The sequence below is a fragment of the Periplaneta americana genome, chromosome 13 (genome assembly GCF_040183065.1).
Source record: "Periplaneta americana isolate PAMFEO1 chromosome 13, P.americana_PAMFEO1_priV1, whole genome shotgun sequence".
In the NCBI taxonomy this organism is placed as follows: Eukaryota; Metazoa; Arthropoda; class Insecta; order Blattodea; family Blattidae; genus Periplaneta; species Periplaneta americana.
This window is the reverse complement of record NC_091129.1, coordinates 93,368,600-93,389,698: the sequence shown is the minus strand read 5'-3', so window position 1 is coordinate 93,389,698 and position 21,099 is coordinate 93,368,600. Positions and strand designations below refer to the sequence as shown.

Here is a 21,099-nt window from a genome sequence, read left to right as displayed (position 1 = left end):
AAAATCTCAGTAATGCAAAAAAAGCTCACGTATAGCAGCCTCATAACTTTCGTTGGTCTTGTAAAAGCTTCTAATTGCAAAAGCACGTTGTTCAACGCTCCACCTCTCCATTGATAACTAAATGACATTGAATTGGCAACAAAATTCGCGCAGTTTATCCTTTTTCTCGACTGTTCTCTGAGAAATATAGGCCTATGTTGCAAAGTAAATAAAAAATATTAACTCGCATCGTTATTTTCCGCCATTAGGAACTCTGGCAACCCTACTGCAGTGACTAACCCACGGAATACTGCCATTCAGACTGAGCCGGCGATGCGTGTTTCGAAACTACACAGACTTTCAGCTTAATTTTCTAATTAACAATGCGCTTGGGATCGTATTCATGAACGAGACTGTATTAAAGTAGACTTCGAATCACGTATAGTCGCCATTTTCCACTTCACAATCAGTACTTTGAGGAAAGTAAAGTTTCATGGTGACTTTACTTCAGAGACATCATCTTCTGAAATTTGACTTTGTATAGTTAACTTTGAGACAAAGAAAATGGCCTATATTTTTGGAGTAGGTCTAGTTGAATTTATAGAGGATTCTGAAGAAATCGACCTAACAGTCGTCCATTGCGTAACGTTTAGGCATTCCTTCCAGCAGGGTAACGAGTCAGGCTTAGAGCCCGATCGCAAACTCGTGGTACCAACAAACGCGAGCTTCTTTCTCAAGCTTCGGAGTGGGGGTTCTGTGTGTGCGGGCGACTGCTTAGGCCTACTCATGGAGCGTACTGTTCAACCCCCCGCTCCCCCTGCAATACTCCAGAGCGAGTTGGATGCCAATTAGTCTTTCGCGCAGGTGCCACGAGTTTGCGATCGGGCTCTACCAGCTACCGTCTTGTACTTACCCTAAGATATAGCTCGTATTACTGATTGCTTATTATAATTTTGACTTTTAATTGACAGACCTTGGCTCCTGTGGAAGAGTAGGGCTCGTCGAAGAGAGACCAGACCCGGGGCTTGAGACGCTGCCACCGAGACAGCGTGCCTGCCAGATAGTCGTCTTCGTAGCCGAACAGTCGTGCGATCTCTTCATCACTCGGCTTCTCTGCGTCGATGTCCAGCTTGTCTAGGATTGCGAGTGTCGCCTGAACAAACAAAAGACACGCTCTTTTCAAGATACGGAATATTTGTGTTCTAATTTGTGCAACAGAATGGAAACACGCTACACTGTCGTCGGATTATAAGATTAACATGACGCATGTAGTGATATACAGTAAAACCTTGCTAAAACGTATCCTTTATAAAAAGGAAACCTGCACAAACGAAAAATAAATTTGGAAACATAATGATTTCCTATGTAAAATAATACTTTAAAACGGGAAACTGCCTAACGCGAAAGCGGAATAATTTTTGGGCACCATTTAGGTAAAAAAAAAAACCTGACTAAAACGGATAATTTTAAGCGTAACTGTTGCTAAATTCTTTCAAACCATTTTTAATTTTGCGATAATACTGTCCCAAGCATGACATACTTTCTTGTGTGACTGTACACGCAATGATCTGGAAGACTTTTGCTATTCTTTGTCAGGCGTTGGGGATGAAGCTACTCTAACCATGTCACTATTCTGTGCTTATTGTCAAGGACCCGAGCAGGTTACTGACCTACGCCGTTACTTCTTCCAACCCTCTTGCATTTTCTTTCATTTATTCTCAATTTTTTGCTAACAGGCCAATAGAGTGATAAAGGACAGTGCGAGTAGGATAAAACTGTGAATAATTGTAGTGTAGTGTCAATTTAGTTTCACATTTCCGTTTATTTATTCTGAGTTGTGTTAATATGTCAATACAGTGTTAAATAACAGTGCGAATAAAGTAAAACTGTGCGATTGAATAAAAAAAGCCTAGATGACCAGTTCTATCATGGAAGAATGGCTTCAAAATTTTAATGGAGCAATGAAACGTCACGGTCGTAGGGTCATACTGTTTTTAGACAATGCTACCTGCCACCCAAGGATTGATTTGTCTAACGTGAAGTTAATGTACTTTTCCATGAAACACAACATCAGTTACACAACCGATGGATCAGGGCGCAATTTACACTCTGAATTGAAGCAGGACGCGAAGGAAATCCTACAACGTTCCCTTAAAAAAAAAGTCGCGGCAATGCACTTTAAAAGAAGTGTGGGGGCCAAGAAACAAGGACGCAGAGAGAGGGAGAGAGAGAGAGAGAGGCTGCAATTACGTAAGATAATAATTATGGAAATAAAATTCACTTTGCATGTACTGTAGTAACTTTAATTTCAAATTATTTCTTCATTGTGTTCTTCCACGGTCATCATATTGCAGAAGTCTATTCTTGGTTTTGCCAAAACTAAACCCTTTGTAAAACGAAAACCTGTGAAAACGGAAAAAAAATTCTGGAACGATCGCGTTTCGTTTTAGGGAGGTTTTACTGTATAATAATATTTCTAATATATAGACGAAAAAGTTTTTTTTTTGCAAAAGTTCAAGTATTTCTTTGTTAATACAAGTCATACAGGTACCGCGCTATTGCATCGTGATCTATAGCATCATACTTAAACTCACATTATGAAATGAGCGCTAGTTCGAATCCTCGTGGGAAAGGAATTTTCTCATGAAATTTCGGTCAGGGTATGATTAATTTAGTCAGTTGCGATAGATAGCGAAATTCGGTTTCGAAAACTACCTATAACGCTGGGGAAATCTTAGTTCTGACCACACGATATCCCCCTATCGGTTAGATGATCGTTCATCTCTGGTGAGGCGTATGGACGTGTAGCCAGCAGCCGGCTGGTCGACCTTGGTCTTTCATGGATTGTCATGATACAGATTAATTTACTTTAGAAGTCATACAGGAGCTTAAAAATATATTTTAAATTTTAATATAACGAAACACTGTTGGAAAAAAAAATTATTTACGATTTGATATTGCAAGACGGAGCGAGATAAATTGTACACAGTAATTTTTTTTAATATCTAAGGGTAAAAAAAAAATCACACCCACACCCATACACATGGTAGGCCTATATTACAGAAGGTATTCGCATATTTTGAAATCATCCATTTTTCATACAGCTGCAGTTACCAACCTGTGGTCGGCGGACACCCTTGTTCCCGCGACTGAACTTGTAAGGTATCAGCTGAATCAAGATACGTTTGAAATTATATTTTAATTGAGCTTAACCTTATCACGTTCTCTGGTTTATCTCAGCTTGACGGAATATTTTTTTATCACAGATTCTTGACACACAGCGTTTGATACGAGTACAAATACGATCTCCTGAATGATTTCTTTTGGATTACACTAGTGGTGACCAACTCAGCTGATCTTATGGAGCACTGTGTGATTTATAGTGTCCTGCAATGTTCGAAAATAAGAAAGGCATCCAAGAAATTAAAAACTTCGTTGTATTGATATAGGTGTCCCTCTGGGAAGAATTTTAGGTCCTATTGTATATTTAATATATATTAATGATTCATTAAACATTGATTTCAAAGTACATAATGGCTCCTGTTATTCTTACGATGATGATACGGTGGTGATTTTCAGTGGTTTAACTTGGGAGGACACTTATAAACATGCCAATGTAGGTATAAATTTGATCAAAAACTGGCTTGATGCAAATTTGCTATCTCTAAATATAACTAAAACTACTTTTGCGCCATTTTCTTTAACAGTCTCTGGACTGAACAAATTGAAATCACTTTTTTCATTTAAAATTAATAATCCACAACTCATTTTGTAAACTCCCTACAACCTGTAAATGCCTTGCCTGAAAGAATCTGTAGATGTGAAATACCTGGGCATTATTGTTGATCAGCACTTGAAATGGGATAGACAAATCACCTTTCTATGTAACAGGATCCGTAAAACAATTTACAAATTTGTGAACTTTCGCCATTACTTACCTACTCATGTATTATGTTTGGTTTATTTGGCTATAGTTGAATCTGTTATCCAATATGGTATAACTGGATGGGGAGGCATTACAAAAATGCTCTTCTTCCTCTAATTATGTTGCAAAAACGTATAATCAAAATTTGTTTGAAAAGGCGACTGGATTATCCAACAAATTTGATCCATTCCGAATTGAATGTTTTTAGATTTGACCAAATTTATAAATACTCTCTAATGAAATTCTGTCATATAAATAGAATGAAATTTGTAGCTCAGCCACATGATCATAATACAAGACGAAATGAAATTCTTAATTTAGTTGAACCTAAATGTTTCACATCTGCTGCTTTACTACACAGTACAAATTATGGTCCACGTCTATATAATTCGATAATAAAATTTCATTCACAATTTACTACTTTAAGCAATTAAATTTTCAGATCCAGATTTAAAAAATTTATATGACAGACTTCCGTGTATTACATAATGTACCATGTATTGTAAAACAAGTTTCTTCCTATCTTAAGTATATTTTTTCTATCTTATCTTGGTTACTATATCAACATGACCTGTACTAATTATACTACTAATAATAAGTTAATATTAATCCATCATTAATCTCAACATCGTCTATTTTTTCACTCAGTTATTACTAGTATTATTATTACTAACTTTATTATTATCATCTTTTTTCTTAAGTATTTTGTCTACAAAGTATGTATATTTATGTAACGGAACTGTCCCCGAAAACGAGCTTTGCTCTTTCGGGGTACTTTAATGTAACGTCTTTATGTATATGTTATTATTAAATAAATCTAAAATAAATGTAAAATAAATAAATTTATATTTCAGATGTTTAAGGTACTGGTATGAAGGTCGTGTTATTAAAGAATAAATCTTAACTCTTGGTTATAATTTACGGTTACCAGTTACAAAGTTCAGGATTAGAATGTCCATGCGTCTAAATGGCCATGAAATAATGTCTATGTTGAAAATATCCATGCTAAATTGTCCAGAGTCAAAATGTCCGTAGTTATATAATGTCCACTTCACTCAGATGTCCAGAGTCAAAATGTCAACTACACTCTATAATGTCCACTATATATCCATTGTTCATAGTAGTTATAGTAACCCATGTAAAATTTTCAATTGCAATGGCTAGGCCAACTGATATCTTGAATTCACAAAAGGACAAGCCTTTCCTAAATTGTCGTGGATACTTGTACCACCATCACGACTACAACAGAGGTAGAACAAAAATTTTCTGGAGGTGTAGTGAAAGAAAAATTTGTAATGCTTCTATGATTACCGGCAGCAATCTTCAATTTGTAGGCTTCTACAATGCTTAAAGAATGAAGAAAACCAAGTATGGAAGCAAATCATCCATGTAAGAGTTGGAAACACAGAAATTAAGGAACCTCTAAATAAAACATATATCACAAATCAAAGACAAATACTGCAAATTTTGAGGAACTATGGAGGAATTCTCACATATCTACAAGGAATTGGATATGATCTGAAATCTGGAGCTGTGCCCCAAGATGAAGACTAGTAGTTCAGTTTTGGCAAATGTAGGCAATAAGGAAATAAATATCCTTTTCACATTTTGTTCTCGGGGTCATTTAGTGTTATGAACATTGTGATCTCATGGACATTTTGTGTATGGACATTTTGATCTCATGGACATTTTGATATATGGACAATATAAGGTGTAAGGTAATTTATTGTCAGTGGGCAATTTGTGCTTGATCCATGCAGGTAATAGAAACATGGTAGTTTCATATTCTAGTAAATATAACTTGTAACACTCAGTTGTTTGAAGGTTATACTTTTGTCATAAATATCAACAAAATGGTCACCGATTGTCTCAAGAATTAGTGTTCAATTTTATAGAGTTTTATGTACTGAATAAAAAAATTGTGACTGAATTCTAAAAGACTAAACATAATATTCTTATTAATCTGTGATATTATTTAGCTGTAATATTTCACATGGAAAACTAATCACTAGATCTGTGCTAAAATCCTTAAGCGGTTAAAATATGAAGGTATGGGAGTGGAGAACAGCGAATATTTTTATAACAAGGTGAAACAACACGATAGGTCTTCTCCTGCAGAGTGAACATAGGCGAATATCGAACTTCGCGATACTCGACAAACTTGAACCGAACATAGCGCCTGTAATGCATGACGCTAGTGCTTTCATGTGCACTCACGAGCAAAAACGAGCACCAGTACAAGCGTTGGGACTATCAGCTCTCTCATACTGTTCGTGTGCGGTGAAGAGTGTTCTTGCACAAAGAGCATAAGTTGCTCACGACAGGATTACATGTTTTACCTATCTATCTGACATTTAGCTTTCTAAAATCTACAAATTTCAGCCTTCAGGGTCCAACTTTAACAGTGTTCACTGAAGCAACGATAAAGAAACTTACGGTCTCGCCGAATTGACAATCAAGAATTCTACAAATTCCCATTCTCAGTGACTTTCTTTCGCCCAACATCGTTTGAAATATAGATGATCTTTATTATTTAACATTATAATGAAGTTTTACGTCACTTCCAGCAATGACAAGAACAGCTGGATAAACAAATCCTTTCCTGGTAACAGATAATGAATTTCCCGTCAAAGAGAAACAGGAGCTCTTAGAATTATCTTAGTTTAAAAATCGTGTTTCATAAAATGAATCAGTTACAATCTTGGTTGATGAACAACGATCGAGAAAGCAAGACTAACAGTGACCGCAAAGCCGAAAACCCGCACGACAATGTTCTATACGTCGCGTCATTGACGTAAAAACTGCTTGTGAGTGTTTCGAGACGTCGAGATTGATCACTCCCGAAGACTCGAACGTCAAACAGCCTTGAATCGCCACAGTTGTTTATACCTGACTGAACTTTGATCCACTCTGGCAACTGTTATATATGTATAAAAATTCAAATAGCCTATTTCAAAACATCATCTCTATCTTTCACTGTATAATAATCCGTTCCCCAATCTTGATTTAATTACTAGGCTAGGAATTTTCTTTTCATATGTTTAAGATCAAGTGTGTATTCTGAAGGAAAAAAGATATTAACGTTATGTTTCTTAGAAATGCAAATTTTTTTCGTATTTGTACTGGTATTTTTTTCTATTTACATAACCAGAGGTAATATATAATAGAACCAGAACATTTTGATAACTAAGATACTGTTCTGTTTTGTCTTTTTGTCTCATTTAAACATTTATGTTATTTATTTCAATTATGTATGTTATTCAAAGTTACGAAATCTTTCCACGCCGACCAAATGCGATTTCGAGAATGACGAGCGAGACTCGAAGCGCAGCGAGAATGACGAGCCGAGACTCGAAAGCAAATGCAACGAACACAACGAGCGAGAGCGGCAGTTAGTTTGCTTCATCTCTAATGTTTACCCAGTATCATTAAGAATTCAATTACATTATACAATTATACCATTAATTCTGCCTGAAAAACAGCTCTTTGTAATAAGCTCTTTCCTGCCTGCTTTCACTGATGATAGAGCGTATATGTATCTACGAAACGCTGTATGGTTGTACATGTGTAACACTGTGCAGAATCCAACAACTTTTGTACCATATTAAACATCATGGAATTCCGAATTCAAGCTTATTTCTAGCTTGTTCTTTGCTCATGCATTAGTTAGAAATTGAGAGGTGGACAGTGCAGCAGCAGTGGACCTCTTTGCAAGGGCAAATTCAATTAAGATCACTCAACTAAACTTTCGTCTCCACTTCAATTACGAAATGCCACGTCACAGAATGCAATATTGGGATAGTGACAAAGCGGAGGTTCACTGATTCTGTTCAGCACACTTATAAGTTCCACATGCCCATTCTGTGAAAGCCCCAGAAAATAGTGGTTTCTGCGGTAAATCAAAGTCCACAGAGATCAATAAGACGTCACTCCATAGCACTTAACATCTCTCGTCACAGTATGGAGCGACTGATGAAACGAAGTTCCTTCCTGTATTGTGCGGGAACTGTGACCAACCGACTGACTGGAATTATGCAGGAAATTTCTGCAGTTAAGGGAAGACAGTCCGAACAATCTAGGTCAGTTACTAACGTCAGACGAAACTCATTTTCACCTCTTGGGGCTTGTGATTGGGCAACACGGACTCAAAGTCCTGGATTCTACAAGCTGTGTTACTTTTAGAGTTACAAACAAAAATACATTTTTGTAAGATTGAATAGCTGTTAGCATAAATATATTAGCACTCATTATACAGTAGCTAACGTCCACGATTATTAGCGAAATATGGAATGTTTAGATCATTAACAGTGCAAAAAGATCAAATGACAGTGATAGACGAGAGAGAAATCTGGAGATCTCTTAAAGTCTGAAGGATATATTTCTCACAATTTGGAGTTTTAGATTACGATACCAAGAGTGATGTTTTCCGAGTAGTTACTCGATCAATGCATCCAGACTCCAGAATTTGCAGGCAATATCCTAGTGACGGAGGAGCCCACTTTCACACGCGTCGATATCACAAATTTTCACAACACTCATACGTGGGTTGTGGAAAACCGTCACATTCAACAGTAGAATTTCCAGCACAGGTTTTCTATCAATATCTGGAACGGTTCAGTAGGTGATTTCTTTATTAGTCCTTTCGTGCTTTTACCTCGCTTCAGAAGCAGAAAGTACAAACAGTTTTTCTTAAATAATTTACATAAATTGTTGGAAGAGGTTCATTTGGAGACAGGGTCAAGATGTGGTTCCTTCATGATAGTGCAACACTCCATATCTCTCGTACAGTGCGTCAGCACTTAATAAGGAAATTCCCGAATAATTGAAACGACCATCTTAATGCTGTGGTGTGGCCAGCCAGGACCCCAGACTTCAAACCCCTGAATTTTGATTTATGAGACGACATGAAGAGAAAATTCTACAAGGGTTAAATTAATGCGGGAAATGAACTTCACGACCGCATTTTCCAGGTAGTTATGGATATCAGAAACGACCCAGGGATCCTCGCAAGGACACGTCAAAATTGGTTGAGGAGGTGTCAAGCATGTGTAGAAGCCAATGGGAGCCATTTTGAACACTACCTCTGAAATGTCAGTATAATGCTTCAAGTGAGTTTACCAATGTTCTTATTTTGGTTTGATGTCTAATGACTCTAGCGTTAAACATTGTTTTTAAGTATCATTAAATTATGAATAACTTTTAATAAGGCAATGAAAATGAACACGTACGTAATGTTTTGTTTACATCGAAATTCAAAGACAGTTTATCGGCGACGGGTAACCTACCTAATGTTTTGTTTACGTTCAACTTCAAAGACAGATGGGTCATTGTAAGCCCAAGAGGCTATGCCCGGTGGGTACCTGTGTAATGATTTGTTTACATTGAAGTTCCTCTACTGCCACAAGAGGTTACGCGATGTTGCCGCTCTGCTGAACGTTTAAACTTAATTATGTAATTAACGGTGTATTTCACAACAAAATATAATATAGAATTTTTCATAATTATAGGGTGCTCGAGTATACCTGGTTATTTCACTTTCATCCTCTATTATAACAGAAAGGAGTATATCGGGAAATTATAACAATGTTTTAAAATATATTATTGCTAGGCGTTACTTCAGAGTATGAGCAGTTTCACAACACAATTAATTCTTAATTTGACGACTGTCGAGTGCGGTAAAAGCTATATATGATTTTTGATACATTTCTGCATTAATAAAACTAAAAACAATTCCGATAAGTGAATAAGTTTTTCCCCCCTTCTACCTCGCAATCAGTTCGAATTAAGTTTTAGGGGTTACATACATCTTCTACCTTTAAAATGTTATATATTCTTTTAAATTTTATTCCTCTATATCCTTAAGCCCTATTTTGATGAAATTATTTATGCTTTATGTTTGACAATTGTTCTTTGACCAGAAAAAAATATTTGCATACATAAAAAAGTTTTGGGAATTATTATGATTTTTCCAAATTTTCGTTTCGCGAATTGTACACGCAGAAAAAAAATTTGGGCCACCTGAATTTTTCAAGTAACGTAGTTTGTTATAACTAGAACTTGGAAAATTCAGGTGGCCCAAATTTTGTTTTTGGGTCTGTACCAAACCGTTATATAAAAATTACTCCCAAGATTTCATATAATTTTAATAATTCCTTTTTTTTTTTCCTTAAAATTAACATTCATATTAATAAGCCCTAGCTTAATTGCTAGAATATGGGGAAAAATAATATATGCCTATTTACATTTTAAACATATTTCAATTGATTTTTTTTTTAATTTCTGTTAAAAATAGACTAAAGAGTGAGTCATGCAAAGTTTTAAGCAATTATCCAAAAATTGTGAAAGATATGATTTAAATAGGTTCGAAAAATGCAGTTTCGAGCAAATGAGCAATCAAATTACATATTGTTTAGGTGAGGGGTTTGGACTTTTTCCATTGCTGGTTGTCACAATAAAAAAATTAAGACAACGTTTCGAAGGGTGGTTCTCCCTTCGTCTTCAGGTGGAAGGAAGGAGAGAAAGAAAAAATACCTACTGTTGGGATCGTTACGTACAGCTATTCTGTATGACTGATCAATTGATTCCTGGCTTCGATGGAGATTCTAATTTATAAAAACCCGAAGTCATTAGCAGTATGTTGGCACTAAACCAAACGGAATAAAAAAGATGGGCGTGAAGTGACTAAAAAATTGATGAAAGACACACAATTGCTTGTATACTTTGTGACCTGGTAGAGTGTAAGAGAAGGCCCTACGGCCTTAACTCTGCCAGTATAAATAAAGAATTATTATTATTATTATTATTATTATTATTATTATTATTATTATTATTATTATTATTATTATTACAAAAGGAGGGGGCGGGGAAGTAAAAAATGTGAACAAGTGTTATGATACCTCGATAGAAAATAAAAGAAGGTAAAAAAGAAAAAAACTAGTAACAAGGACATGATAAAAAACTACTACTGCCACCTAGCGGTAGCAGACATTACTACTAACTACTAAGCTGCAACACTAGGTTGCGTTGTCTAATGGTGGAGATGACCCCAGACGGTCTACGTGGTGTTGGTGACAGGATTCTTCCCCTTGTATTGAATATTTCTGATGTCTTGTTCAATTATGGATAACCAAATATCCGGAAGAATTAGACTAGGTTGACTAATGGCATTGTCCGAAAAACTCATATGTGCGGCTTCCTTATATTTCCTCTGTGTCAGAGAACGCTCAGTTTGTAGGATTGAAGTATTTTCCCACTTTAATTTGTGTCCGGATTCAAAGCTGTGTTGTACTATTTTTTATTTATCTATTAAGCATTATTGTTTGAAGTTGTACTTGTGCTCCTTAATTCTTGTGGACAGAGGTCTGCTCGTTTCACCTATATACACGCGACCTCATTCACACGGAATGTTATAAATGCAGTCTCTGGTATCCATGTAGTTAGGTTTGGATTTATTGTCGGACAGGATTCGGCTGAGTGTACTCTCTGATTTGAAGACCGCTCTGATGTTATATTTCTTGGAGATTTTCTTGAATTTTTTCGGAGGTGCCTTTTACATATGGGATAACTATGGTACTCAGGGGGTCAGGTGGAGGATCGTTCTTGTTTTTTTGGTTATCATTTTTTATGGCCTTTTTGATGAATTCTTGGGGATAACCATTCGTTGCAAAAGTGTTAGTGAGTGAGTGATTGTACTTCATTTTGAAGGTCGGGTTCTTTACTACAGATGTAGTTAGCCCTGTTGAGGAGGGTAGATATAATGCCTCTCTTTACATGTGTGGGATGGTTGGACTGGAAATGAAGATACCTCCCCGTATGTGTGGATTTCCGGTAGACTGTGGTTGCCAGTTTGTCTTGGTCCCTCGTGACTAATACATCTAGAAATGACAGAAAATTTTCTTTTTCCAATTCCATCGTGAACTGGATAGATGGGCGGAATGAGTTGAGATGTATTAAGAAGCCATATAATAATTGGGGACTATGAGGCCATATTATGAATGTATCATCTACATAACGGAGCCACAGGGTAGGTTTATGGCTGGCAGAATTCATCAAAAAGGCCATAAAAATGATAAAAAAAAAGAACGATCCTCCACCTGACCCCCTGAGTACCATAGTTATCCCATATGTAAAAGGCACCTCCGAAAAATTCAAGAAAATCTCCAAGAAATATAACATCAGAGCGGTCTTCAAATCAGAGAGTACACTCAGCCGAATCCTGTCCAACAACAAACACAACCTAACTACATGGATACCAGAGACTGCATTTATGACATTCCGTGTGAATGCGGTCGCGAGTATATAGGTGAAACGAGCAGACTTCTGTCCACAGGAATTAAGGAGCACAAGTACAACTTCAAACAATGCTTAATAGATAAATCAAAAATAGTACAACACAGCTTTGAATCCGGACACAAAATAAAGTGGGAAAATACTTCAATCCTACAAACTGAGCGTTCTCTGACACAGAGGAAATATAAGGAAGCCGCACATATGAGTTTTCCGGACAGTGCCATTAGTCAACCTAGTCTAATTCTTCCGGATATTTGGTTACCCATAGTTGATCAAGACATCAGAAATATTCAATACAAGGGGAAGAATGCTGTCACCAACACCACGTAGACCACCTGGGGTCATATCCACCATTAGACAACGCAACCTAGTGTTGCAGCTTAGTAGTTAGTAGTAATGTCTGCTACCACTAGGTGGCAGTAGTAGTTTTTTATCATGTCCTTGTTACTAGCTTTTTTCCTTTTTACCTTCTTTTATTTTCTATCGAGGTATCATAACACTTGTTCACATTTTTTAGTTCCCCGCCCCCTCCTTTTGTATGTCTTTCATCAATTTTTTAGCCACTTCACGCCCATCTTTTTTATTCCGTTTGGTTTAGTGCCAACATACTGATAATGACTTCGGGTTTTTCTTAATTACAATCTCCATCGAAGGCAGGAATCAATTGATCAGTCATACAGAATAGCTGTACGTAACGATCCCAACAGTAGGTTTTTTTCTTTCTCTCCTTCCTTCCACCTGAAGACGAAGGGAGAATCACCCTTCGTAACGTTGTCTTAATTTTTTGATTGTGACAACCAGCAATGGAAAAAGTCCAAACCCCTCACCTAAACATTAATGATCCACCATTGCTTTCCAACCCCTCATTTAGATCAATATTACATATTGCTAGCTGGTATTGTATTTGCATGGCAGGACATTTTAATGCGTAGCTTGGTATATTTTATACGTATCTTAAAATTTCTTTCTTTCACAGATATAAAGTTAAAGTTCATATTAAATTACAACAAGAAAAATATAATACATTTTCTTGACTCTCGAAGGTGTACGTTCGAGAAATTGAGGGATACATATTGCTGGCTGGTATTGCGCTGGCATGGGAGGACATTTAATGTATAACTTGGTCAATTTCATAGATAACTTAAAATATCTTTCACATGTACATTAAAGCAGTGAGTACATATTAAATTAATATAGGACAAATGAAAAATCTATTTATTTTAACCCTCGAATGTTTATATAGCCACGTAAATTGCATTGAAATATATACGAAATATTGAATTAAAAATTGAAACAGCGAAGTATGTTGAGTAACGCCCGTGAATTATTTCAAACCGTGGACTGCTTTTAAGATGAAGACTTTCGTAAGGGATGTAAACAGAGGCTGTTCTGAGCATTGCTGTAAATTCTAAAGTTAAAACACAGCGCGTTGCACTCTGATGACGTCGTACAAAGAGCCCGCAATCCAGAGAACGACGCGGATGAAAGTATAGCAGAGATTATCCAGAGTATGACGATGAATATTTATGCCTTGGATTATCATCATCAGAGGATAATAGGGGCTGCAGAGTTCAGTCCATGAAGTCAGAAGAACCAAAGCGATCCTTTGAAAGAGGGGAATTCTCGTGCAAGCAAAATGTATTCAAACGAGGGAACAAAACACAACCAATCTGCCCGGCAGGTGTCATTATGGTGCAAAGCGGGACAGGAAATTGTCCATGATTATTGTTCTGTCATACTAAGGGAAAATGAGAACGAGGGACGAATATAGAGAAAGTGAAAGAGAAGAACAATGAGCTACGTCATCGGATGAGAAAATAACAAGAAAAAGGAAAAGAGGAGAGAAAATGAATATGATGATAAAGAATTAAAAGTAAGAAAGAAAGAAGCAAGGGAAGTAAGAATGAAGACAAAAAAGATAAAATCTATGCAAGAAAAATGCAGAAAGAGAGAGAAACTGACAGATAAAAGATAATAGAACAAAACACGAGTAAAAAGAAGGAAATGAAATAAAGCAGTAATATATAAAGAAACGAAGTATAAATCTATAGACAATGTGTTAGAAATATGAAATAGGAGAACAAAATATATGAAATAGTGTGATATACGACCTGAGACGTGTTGTATTCTAGCGGAAGCCTTCCAAATTAGTGCGCACTGATACTCTCTTTCGCGGGAATGTTTTAGTTTGCAGTTAGAAGCCAGGGTTTCCAGATTAAGTCGCCAAATCTTGGTGCTCTTGTAGCCCAATGTCGCAAAATTTTCTACTTTAAAAATAAGTAATCCCAATGTTTTTATGATAATATAATATCGTTATTTTATATAATATGTATGTAATAAATTCTATAAATTTGGTATTTATGGGTTTTGTATTGGTTTTTATACCAATCTTCTCAAATTTAGTATTTATGGGTTTTGTATTGGTTTTTCTACCGATCTTCCCAAATTTTCGCCACTTCTCTAATTTTTCACAACATAAGTCATTGTTATCACCCTCCCCTACAAATTAAACCAAACTCAATATCAATACATTTGAACGAATGAAATATTTAGGGAACTGGAGTAGGAACTACAGTTAGATTGCTATTTTTACGTTGTTCAGAAAATTCTCTATTATGCATCGTCTGTAAGTTCCATTACTGATCAGTTTATTGGTCCTCAGATTAATAAAAAAAAATAGCGCAGTAGGCCTACTTCCTGGAGCGAGAAAGAAAGAATGACACGTTTGTTTAAACAAGTGTCAAATATCGGTGACAACATGTTTCTGCGCTCAACTATAATGCATATTTTATACAACAAAATTTTCTTGGATTAAAAAAAAAAAACAACTTCAGGCGTGTCAGCAATGGTAAGTCTAATATTTTCATGTCAATTATTAGATTGGATTAGCGATATATCAGCAATGGACTACTCAATAAAAGAAAATTAATGAACTATTAAGTGATTTTCTTGTGTCGCCCAAATTTCGAAAAATTCCGGGCAAAAGTCGCCCAAAAGGCGTTAGTCGCAAGTATTTAAAATTAGGTCGAAAAATCTCTGTTTATGTAGCCTAAACGGCGAAATATCGCCCAATCTGGCAACCCTGTTAGAAGCTGAACTTTTGGAACGTTTATCATTATTGCATTTTCGAGGAAAGTGAAAATTTTGGCGGTGAGTTCTTGAATATACATTGTTACTACTAAACGTTAAAAATATTTCCGTTTCTAACTATTGTGATATGTTTTCATGTAATGACTTACAACATCAGTGTGTCACAAATATGAAATATTAGTATTAATATTTTCTTTTTTATATCCTGGTTCTCTGTTTCGTTACTAGTGTTGGCACCTGTAGGAGGAGAAGAAAACTCACTTTCCAACAAACTTAGAAAACAGTGGAAAGAAAAGGCAATACAAGAAGTCAAAAAACAAGTTCGAGAAAAGACGAGAGAGGCGATTCTTCTGGATTCAGTATTACGGTTGGGAGAACACTTTCTAACGAAGATGTTGAACCACTTATTCTATGCTTTTCTTAGTAGAGGCCATTTTAACTTTGTAATTTTGTTAATCTTGTAACTTGTTAATAGTATTCAATATTTGTACCTTCATTTTATGAAGCAAATATCTTAGATTTTGAGGAAATTATTTTTTTCAAACATCTTATAACATCTTACGAACTTCTAAGTTCGGTGTACAATTCACAGAGACAAGGTTCGTTCCAACAACAGTCACGAACCGTCCGTAACTATCGTGAGCATGCGCAGTACAGAAAAAGCGTTCCACCACACTCCAAACCAGTTCTGAACTGGAAACATATACTGCAGTCGGGCGTTCCAATAAATTTCTCACACGGGTCCGGAACGGTCAGAAGTAGTCAGCGGATTGAGGCATGTACTGATGAGTACGTCTCTCGCTTATGCGCATAGGCTCACCAACGTGTCCTGGATACTGAAGAAAGACATAATCGACTGTTCATGTCAATGAGATTAAGGTGGAAAGTGACGAAAATGATTTGGGTATTGAAATAGTCAATATTGCAATTTCAACATGCAACTTTGATTAAAAGTATAATAAATAACGTACATAAATTAATAATTAAAAAATAACTACTCTTAGATGGAGAGTCCCGCATTACACGACATCGAATTAGTGGAATTCTTGCCTCCCATTTTTTGTTATCTTTTTATAGAAAATTATCGAAATCCTATTTTCTGCTATTTGAATTTGCTGCAAAACGATAATAATTAAGCAGCTCTTTCTCTGCAAAGATGATCACAGTTATAGGATCTCTGGATTTAGTACACGATGATCCGATAAAGTGTTCCAACATTATCCAATTCCGTTCTGTTTCAATCCCGTAGCAGGTACCCAACCAGCGTATGCGCGTAAGATGATCCATGGTTCGTACATGAACTGATACATGACTCGCTTGTTGGAACGAACCTAGAGACATAGAGCAATATACAGGACGATACATTAAGTTCAGTATTTAAAACATGTAGGTTCCAAAACGAGAAAAACAAGATGGTATTTCACATCTGTGAAACTTTCTCTAAATGAAGAAGAGATAATTAATGAAAGAAATAAAAGAAAAGAATGCGAGGAATAAAAATATAACAGAATGATGCATAAGATCTTATAATTAGAGCACAGACTCCAAGTTTCATACAAATTTGCATTACAGCCCTTTCTGTACTTGTATTACAATATACAATTCTACAAAACTGTTACAGTCAAAACCACATTCATATTAGTTCATTTATGGTCAGTTTACTGGACTAATTTTATTCACGATTAGATTGTTTAATTCTTACCATTTCATAAATATTACATGTTGGAAACTTATGTTCTACAGTCACGTGTTCCATAGGTAACACCGATCTCGTAGGACCAACTAAGTTTGTACTTTTATCAGTTTGTTGCTATTACTTTCTTTGTAGCTTTCGGTCTAGCTTACCTGAGTGTCCCTGTGGATACTGTAGGTGCTCCAACAGCAAGGCTCCACTTGGTTTGAATCCAGCCCCCAGAACTCCAGCTCCTCCTCAAAAAGCGGCCCGCAAACATTGGTTGGGTAGTGTAGCTTCCCCGTCCTGAAACAAATGGTAGTCATTATATTCTGAGCACTATATTGTTGTATTTAAGTCTAACAAATCCTAAAATACATATTCAATTTACATATGAAGTCAGTTCGCTAAGAGAAGAAGAGAAAAATCGGTTGGGTCTGGGCTGTGAACATTCTCGTGTTTTTTTTTCATCGGTTATTTAACGACGCTGTATCAAGTACTAGTGTATGTAGTGTCGATGGGATTGGAAATTTGACACAATTAATAGAAACATATTTATTATATACAATAAAATGTACTTATCGCTGCTGTTTCTATAGCAAATGGACCTAACTAGATTACAAAAACTGTCACGTTTTTATAATATTTTATTATTTAATAAATTGTACAATATAGGATAATTCCGTATTAAATACATCAATTTTTCATCCGTATCATTGCTAAACTCAGATGCCAATTTTGTAACAATCCCGCCTTCAGATGCCGAAAAAGTTGCCGGGTATTCAAGCGGACCGTGACGCAATCCAGTGCAGACCGAGTGTGCGCAGCGGCGTGGCACATTATAAACATCACAAGCAGAGCTGCGATTACTTTAACCAAAACACTGAAAATAGGTTAGTGGTGTCTAGACTATGGGTGGTATTAATAAAAATGAGGAAGATGAGTTTGCTTCAAATTTTGTGAGCTTCCTCCTTTTCTTATTAATAAAGTTGAGGAAAATGAGCTTGCTCATCAAGAATTTCTTCCACCTTTGAGCAAGGAGTCAGCACGTAATAGTTTCCTCGCATTACTTATTAATAAAACGGAGTTTTGCTTCTTGCTCTGAAGCATTTGCTTCAAAAAACCTGAGGTACCTAAATAGGTAACTCAAGCTTGTAGAGTGAAGCTGTTGTATCGAAATGGCTGAGTTCATGGATATTCAATGGCCTCAAAAGTTGTATAAGAAGCACAGAGATTCACTTTCGGGAGATTACAAAATTTCGTACCGATTTGATTGAGAAAATGTGGATTGTTTAACCGACTATTTCTTAGGTGACACAAACCAAACCAGTGGCAGTGCATTTGAATATTTCTTTAACAGATTTGCAGAGGCTAATGCTGTTGGAACAATTGGAAGCATTGAAGGAAGACAGAGAGTATTGTAAATTTATTTCAACTCAACAATAGGATTTTATTCTTCCAACAATAATTCCTTTCTACAATTCACCTTAAACGCTCTCGTCAACAATAGGAATTTTCACTCAACACAGTATTCGTTATAGCACTCCACTGACGGCAATGACAATTTACTTGGACTATTACGAACAGCAATGAACTGTTAATCTTAACTAATATTTACAAAGCACTATTTACAAATCAGAACTATCAGTTCTCAGTTCACAGTTCTTCTAGCTCAGTCACTCGAGTTCACAGTATCTCGAACCACAGACCTTCTGAGACAGTTCACTGTACTCGAACTCAGGCCCCTCCAACTGCGGTCCACTGCGCTCGAACTCAGGCCTTCGGATGCTGTCACCGTTGCGGACGCACACTCGAGTCGAACTCCGGTACACAAGACTGGCTTGCTTGCTCTGGCTTACTCACTGACTGGCTGACTAATCAACTGAAAACTGCTCGAGTTCGCTGGCGTTTCTTCTTTTATAGCGAAATCATAGTTGCGAGAAATTTCTACAGGTGTGCAGAGAATTATCTGGATATCTCCACTTCGACGGACTTCTGGAAGAGTCGGGAGGGTCCGTCCCCCCTACTCCGCACGCAGCAGTTGCGCGGGCACTCTCTCCGCCGCGCGCCGTCCCTCAGTGCTCCGTGAAGCCCGAGCGATCTGCTTTCTTGCGGGACGCTGGTCGTGAGTTCGAATGTCACGTCGCTGTCACAGTATTATAAGGAAAAGCGTGCAAGACTCTTTGAAAACTACTATAAAATCACAGCTGATAATACACGGAATCTTGAATACTTCTTTATTTACAACTTACACACAAATGTAACTTACATGAAATTATCAGTTCAAATATTATGCACTGGAATGAAATAGAATTTGGAAGAAGGGCACTATGACCCAGCACTGCGACCTATCAAGATACATTGCACTAACCCTCAAGCTAGGTACATTCCCAAATTCACACCGGCTGACTACACTAAGGTTTGCTATGTATCCAGGTTTCGAGCAAGCAACTCCACTAATCCCTAGGCCAGCCCCGTCCTTACGTCGCTAGCCGGCATTCGAGGAATGCTATGGAATTATGACTGAATGGAGAAATGTTGACAGAATGATGTAAATTCCTCATTAGGGGAAACGGGAGAGCCTCGAGAAAAACCCAACTGCAACCTTGTCCGCCATAAGTGTCAGTACGGATTTTTCAATTAAAGATCCCGTACGAATCCGGACAGTCATTCATCTTTATGTTCTTGTTTCTCATATTTTTTTAAATCTAGTTTTCATATTGGACAATTTTTTAATTAATTGTGCCTCGGTTATTGGCACCGCAAACCCTTTTTCATACTTCTCTCTGATATTTGCAAATGCTGCAGATTTCTTTTGCCTCGATTCCGATAACATTATAACTGGAAATTTTTTAATGATATCCATAAATAAAGATAAATCTTCTCCCTTTTTCCCAACGTCTTCCTCTGTATCACTCATAGCTCAATCACTAATCTTTCCGATCGAAATACACGTGGCGGTATCGCTTATTGTGGCTGGCCTGAACTCGTTGACGACTCTACTGATACGAATTCCCACGCTAAATGAAGCAAAAACTGAGAGCAAGCTCTGGCACGTAAGAGCAAGCTCCAATAGTTTTTATTAATACGACATTTCAGAGCTTCTTCATAGAAAAAGCAAGCTCGTTTTGCTCATGAGGAAGATGAGCAAAGTAAGGTCTTCGTTTTTATTAATACCACCCTATAGCTGCAATCTGACGTATAGGGTTACGAACGTACACTCGCAACGAGAATACGATATCAGAGGAAGTCGTCCCACGAAGGTTTGTTTTCCTTACTGAAGTATTTCTCGACCAAGCCGAGTGGAGCTGCGTGCGTAATGTGAACTATCGCGATGAGGTATTACGAACGCAGGAGCAGTAGCGCCACGCCTCCGGACTCCAATGGCTTTGGTCGAGTAATACATGAATATTTAATTTGTTATGAGCACAAACTTTAACGCTAGTCAGAACGTAGTTTTACGTTGTTCAGAACTATGACGAAAATTAGAAAACACACATGCAACAAATGTTGGTAAACAAATTTGACTGTGAGTACTTTTGTGTGAATGGTTGTAATACAATATATTTTGTAAAGTATGTAATGTGGAAATAAGAGCGAACAAAAAATTAATTTCGTTCAATCACATTGTAATTCAAGAAGACATAGTCAACATAAGAAAATTCATGTTAAAACAAAATAGAAAGAACTCCCGTCCACTTTACGGAGTACAAGTACCCGAAAAGATTTTTCATCCGACTGCACCTCTTTTTCTTTTCATACAGTCAGAATGTATATTGTAAATTTATTGTCATAAAGATCAGTGAACTATATACTGGTATTTGTTATGCATAAAAGTACATTTTATTTATGTATGTCAAACTATAATTACTAGTTTTCGTTATTCATAGACGTGTATTGTATTTATGTATTTTATTTAATTACTTTTCAAAGTTATATGAAGTTTACTGTGTTAAATTCCAGTGCAAATATTGCTCAGTAATGAAACATTTAGTATACATGTAAACTTTGTTTAATTTACTTGCTAGAAGATTTTTCACCCGACTGTACCTGTATACACGCGAGCACTGTCTCTTTCTTTTCTCTAGAAACATAGTCGCTGCGTCGTTTACAGTACCGCGCAGGTTAAAGGAATCTCAGCACT

At 36.7% G+C, this 21,099-nt stretch overlaps 1 protein-coding gene across 3 annotated transcripts in view; it reads right to left on the bottom strand.

The window, feature by feature from the left end:
- Positions 1–21,099, bottom strand: part of LOC138712113 (potassium voltage-gated channel protein Shaw-like) — a 932,154-nt gene that overhangs the window by 124,937 nt on the left and 786,118 nt on the right. For all 3 annotated transcript variants that reach the window (XM_069843532.1, XM_069843530.1, XM_069843531.1), the window contains 2 exons: positions 17,129–17,261; positions 953–1,132 (listed from right to left, as the gene is read on the bottom strand). In XM_069843532.1, the coding sequence (XP_069699633.1) occupies positions 953–1,132; positions 17,129–17,261 (313 nt within the window). The remainder of the gene's footprint in view (positions 1–952; positions 1,133–17,128; positions 17,262–21,099) is intronic.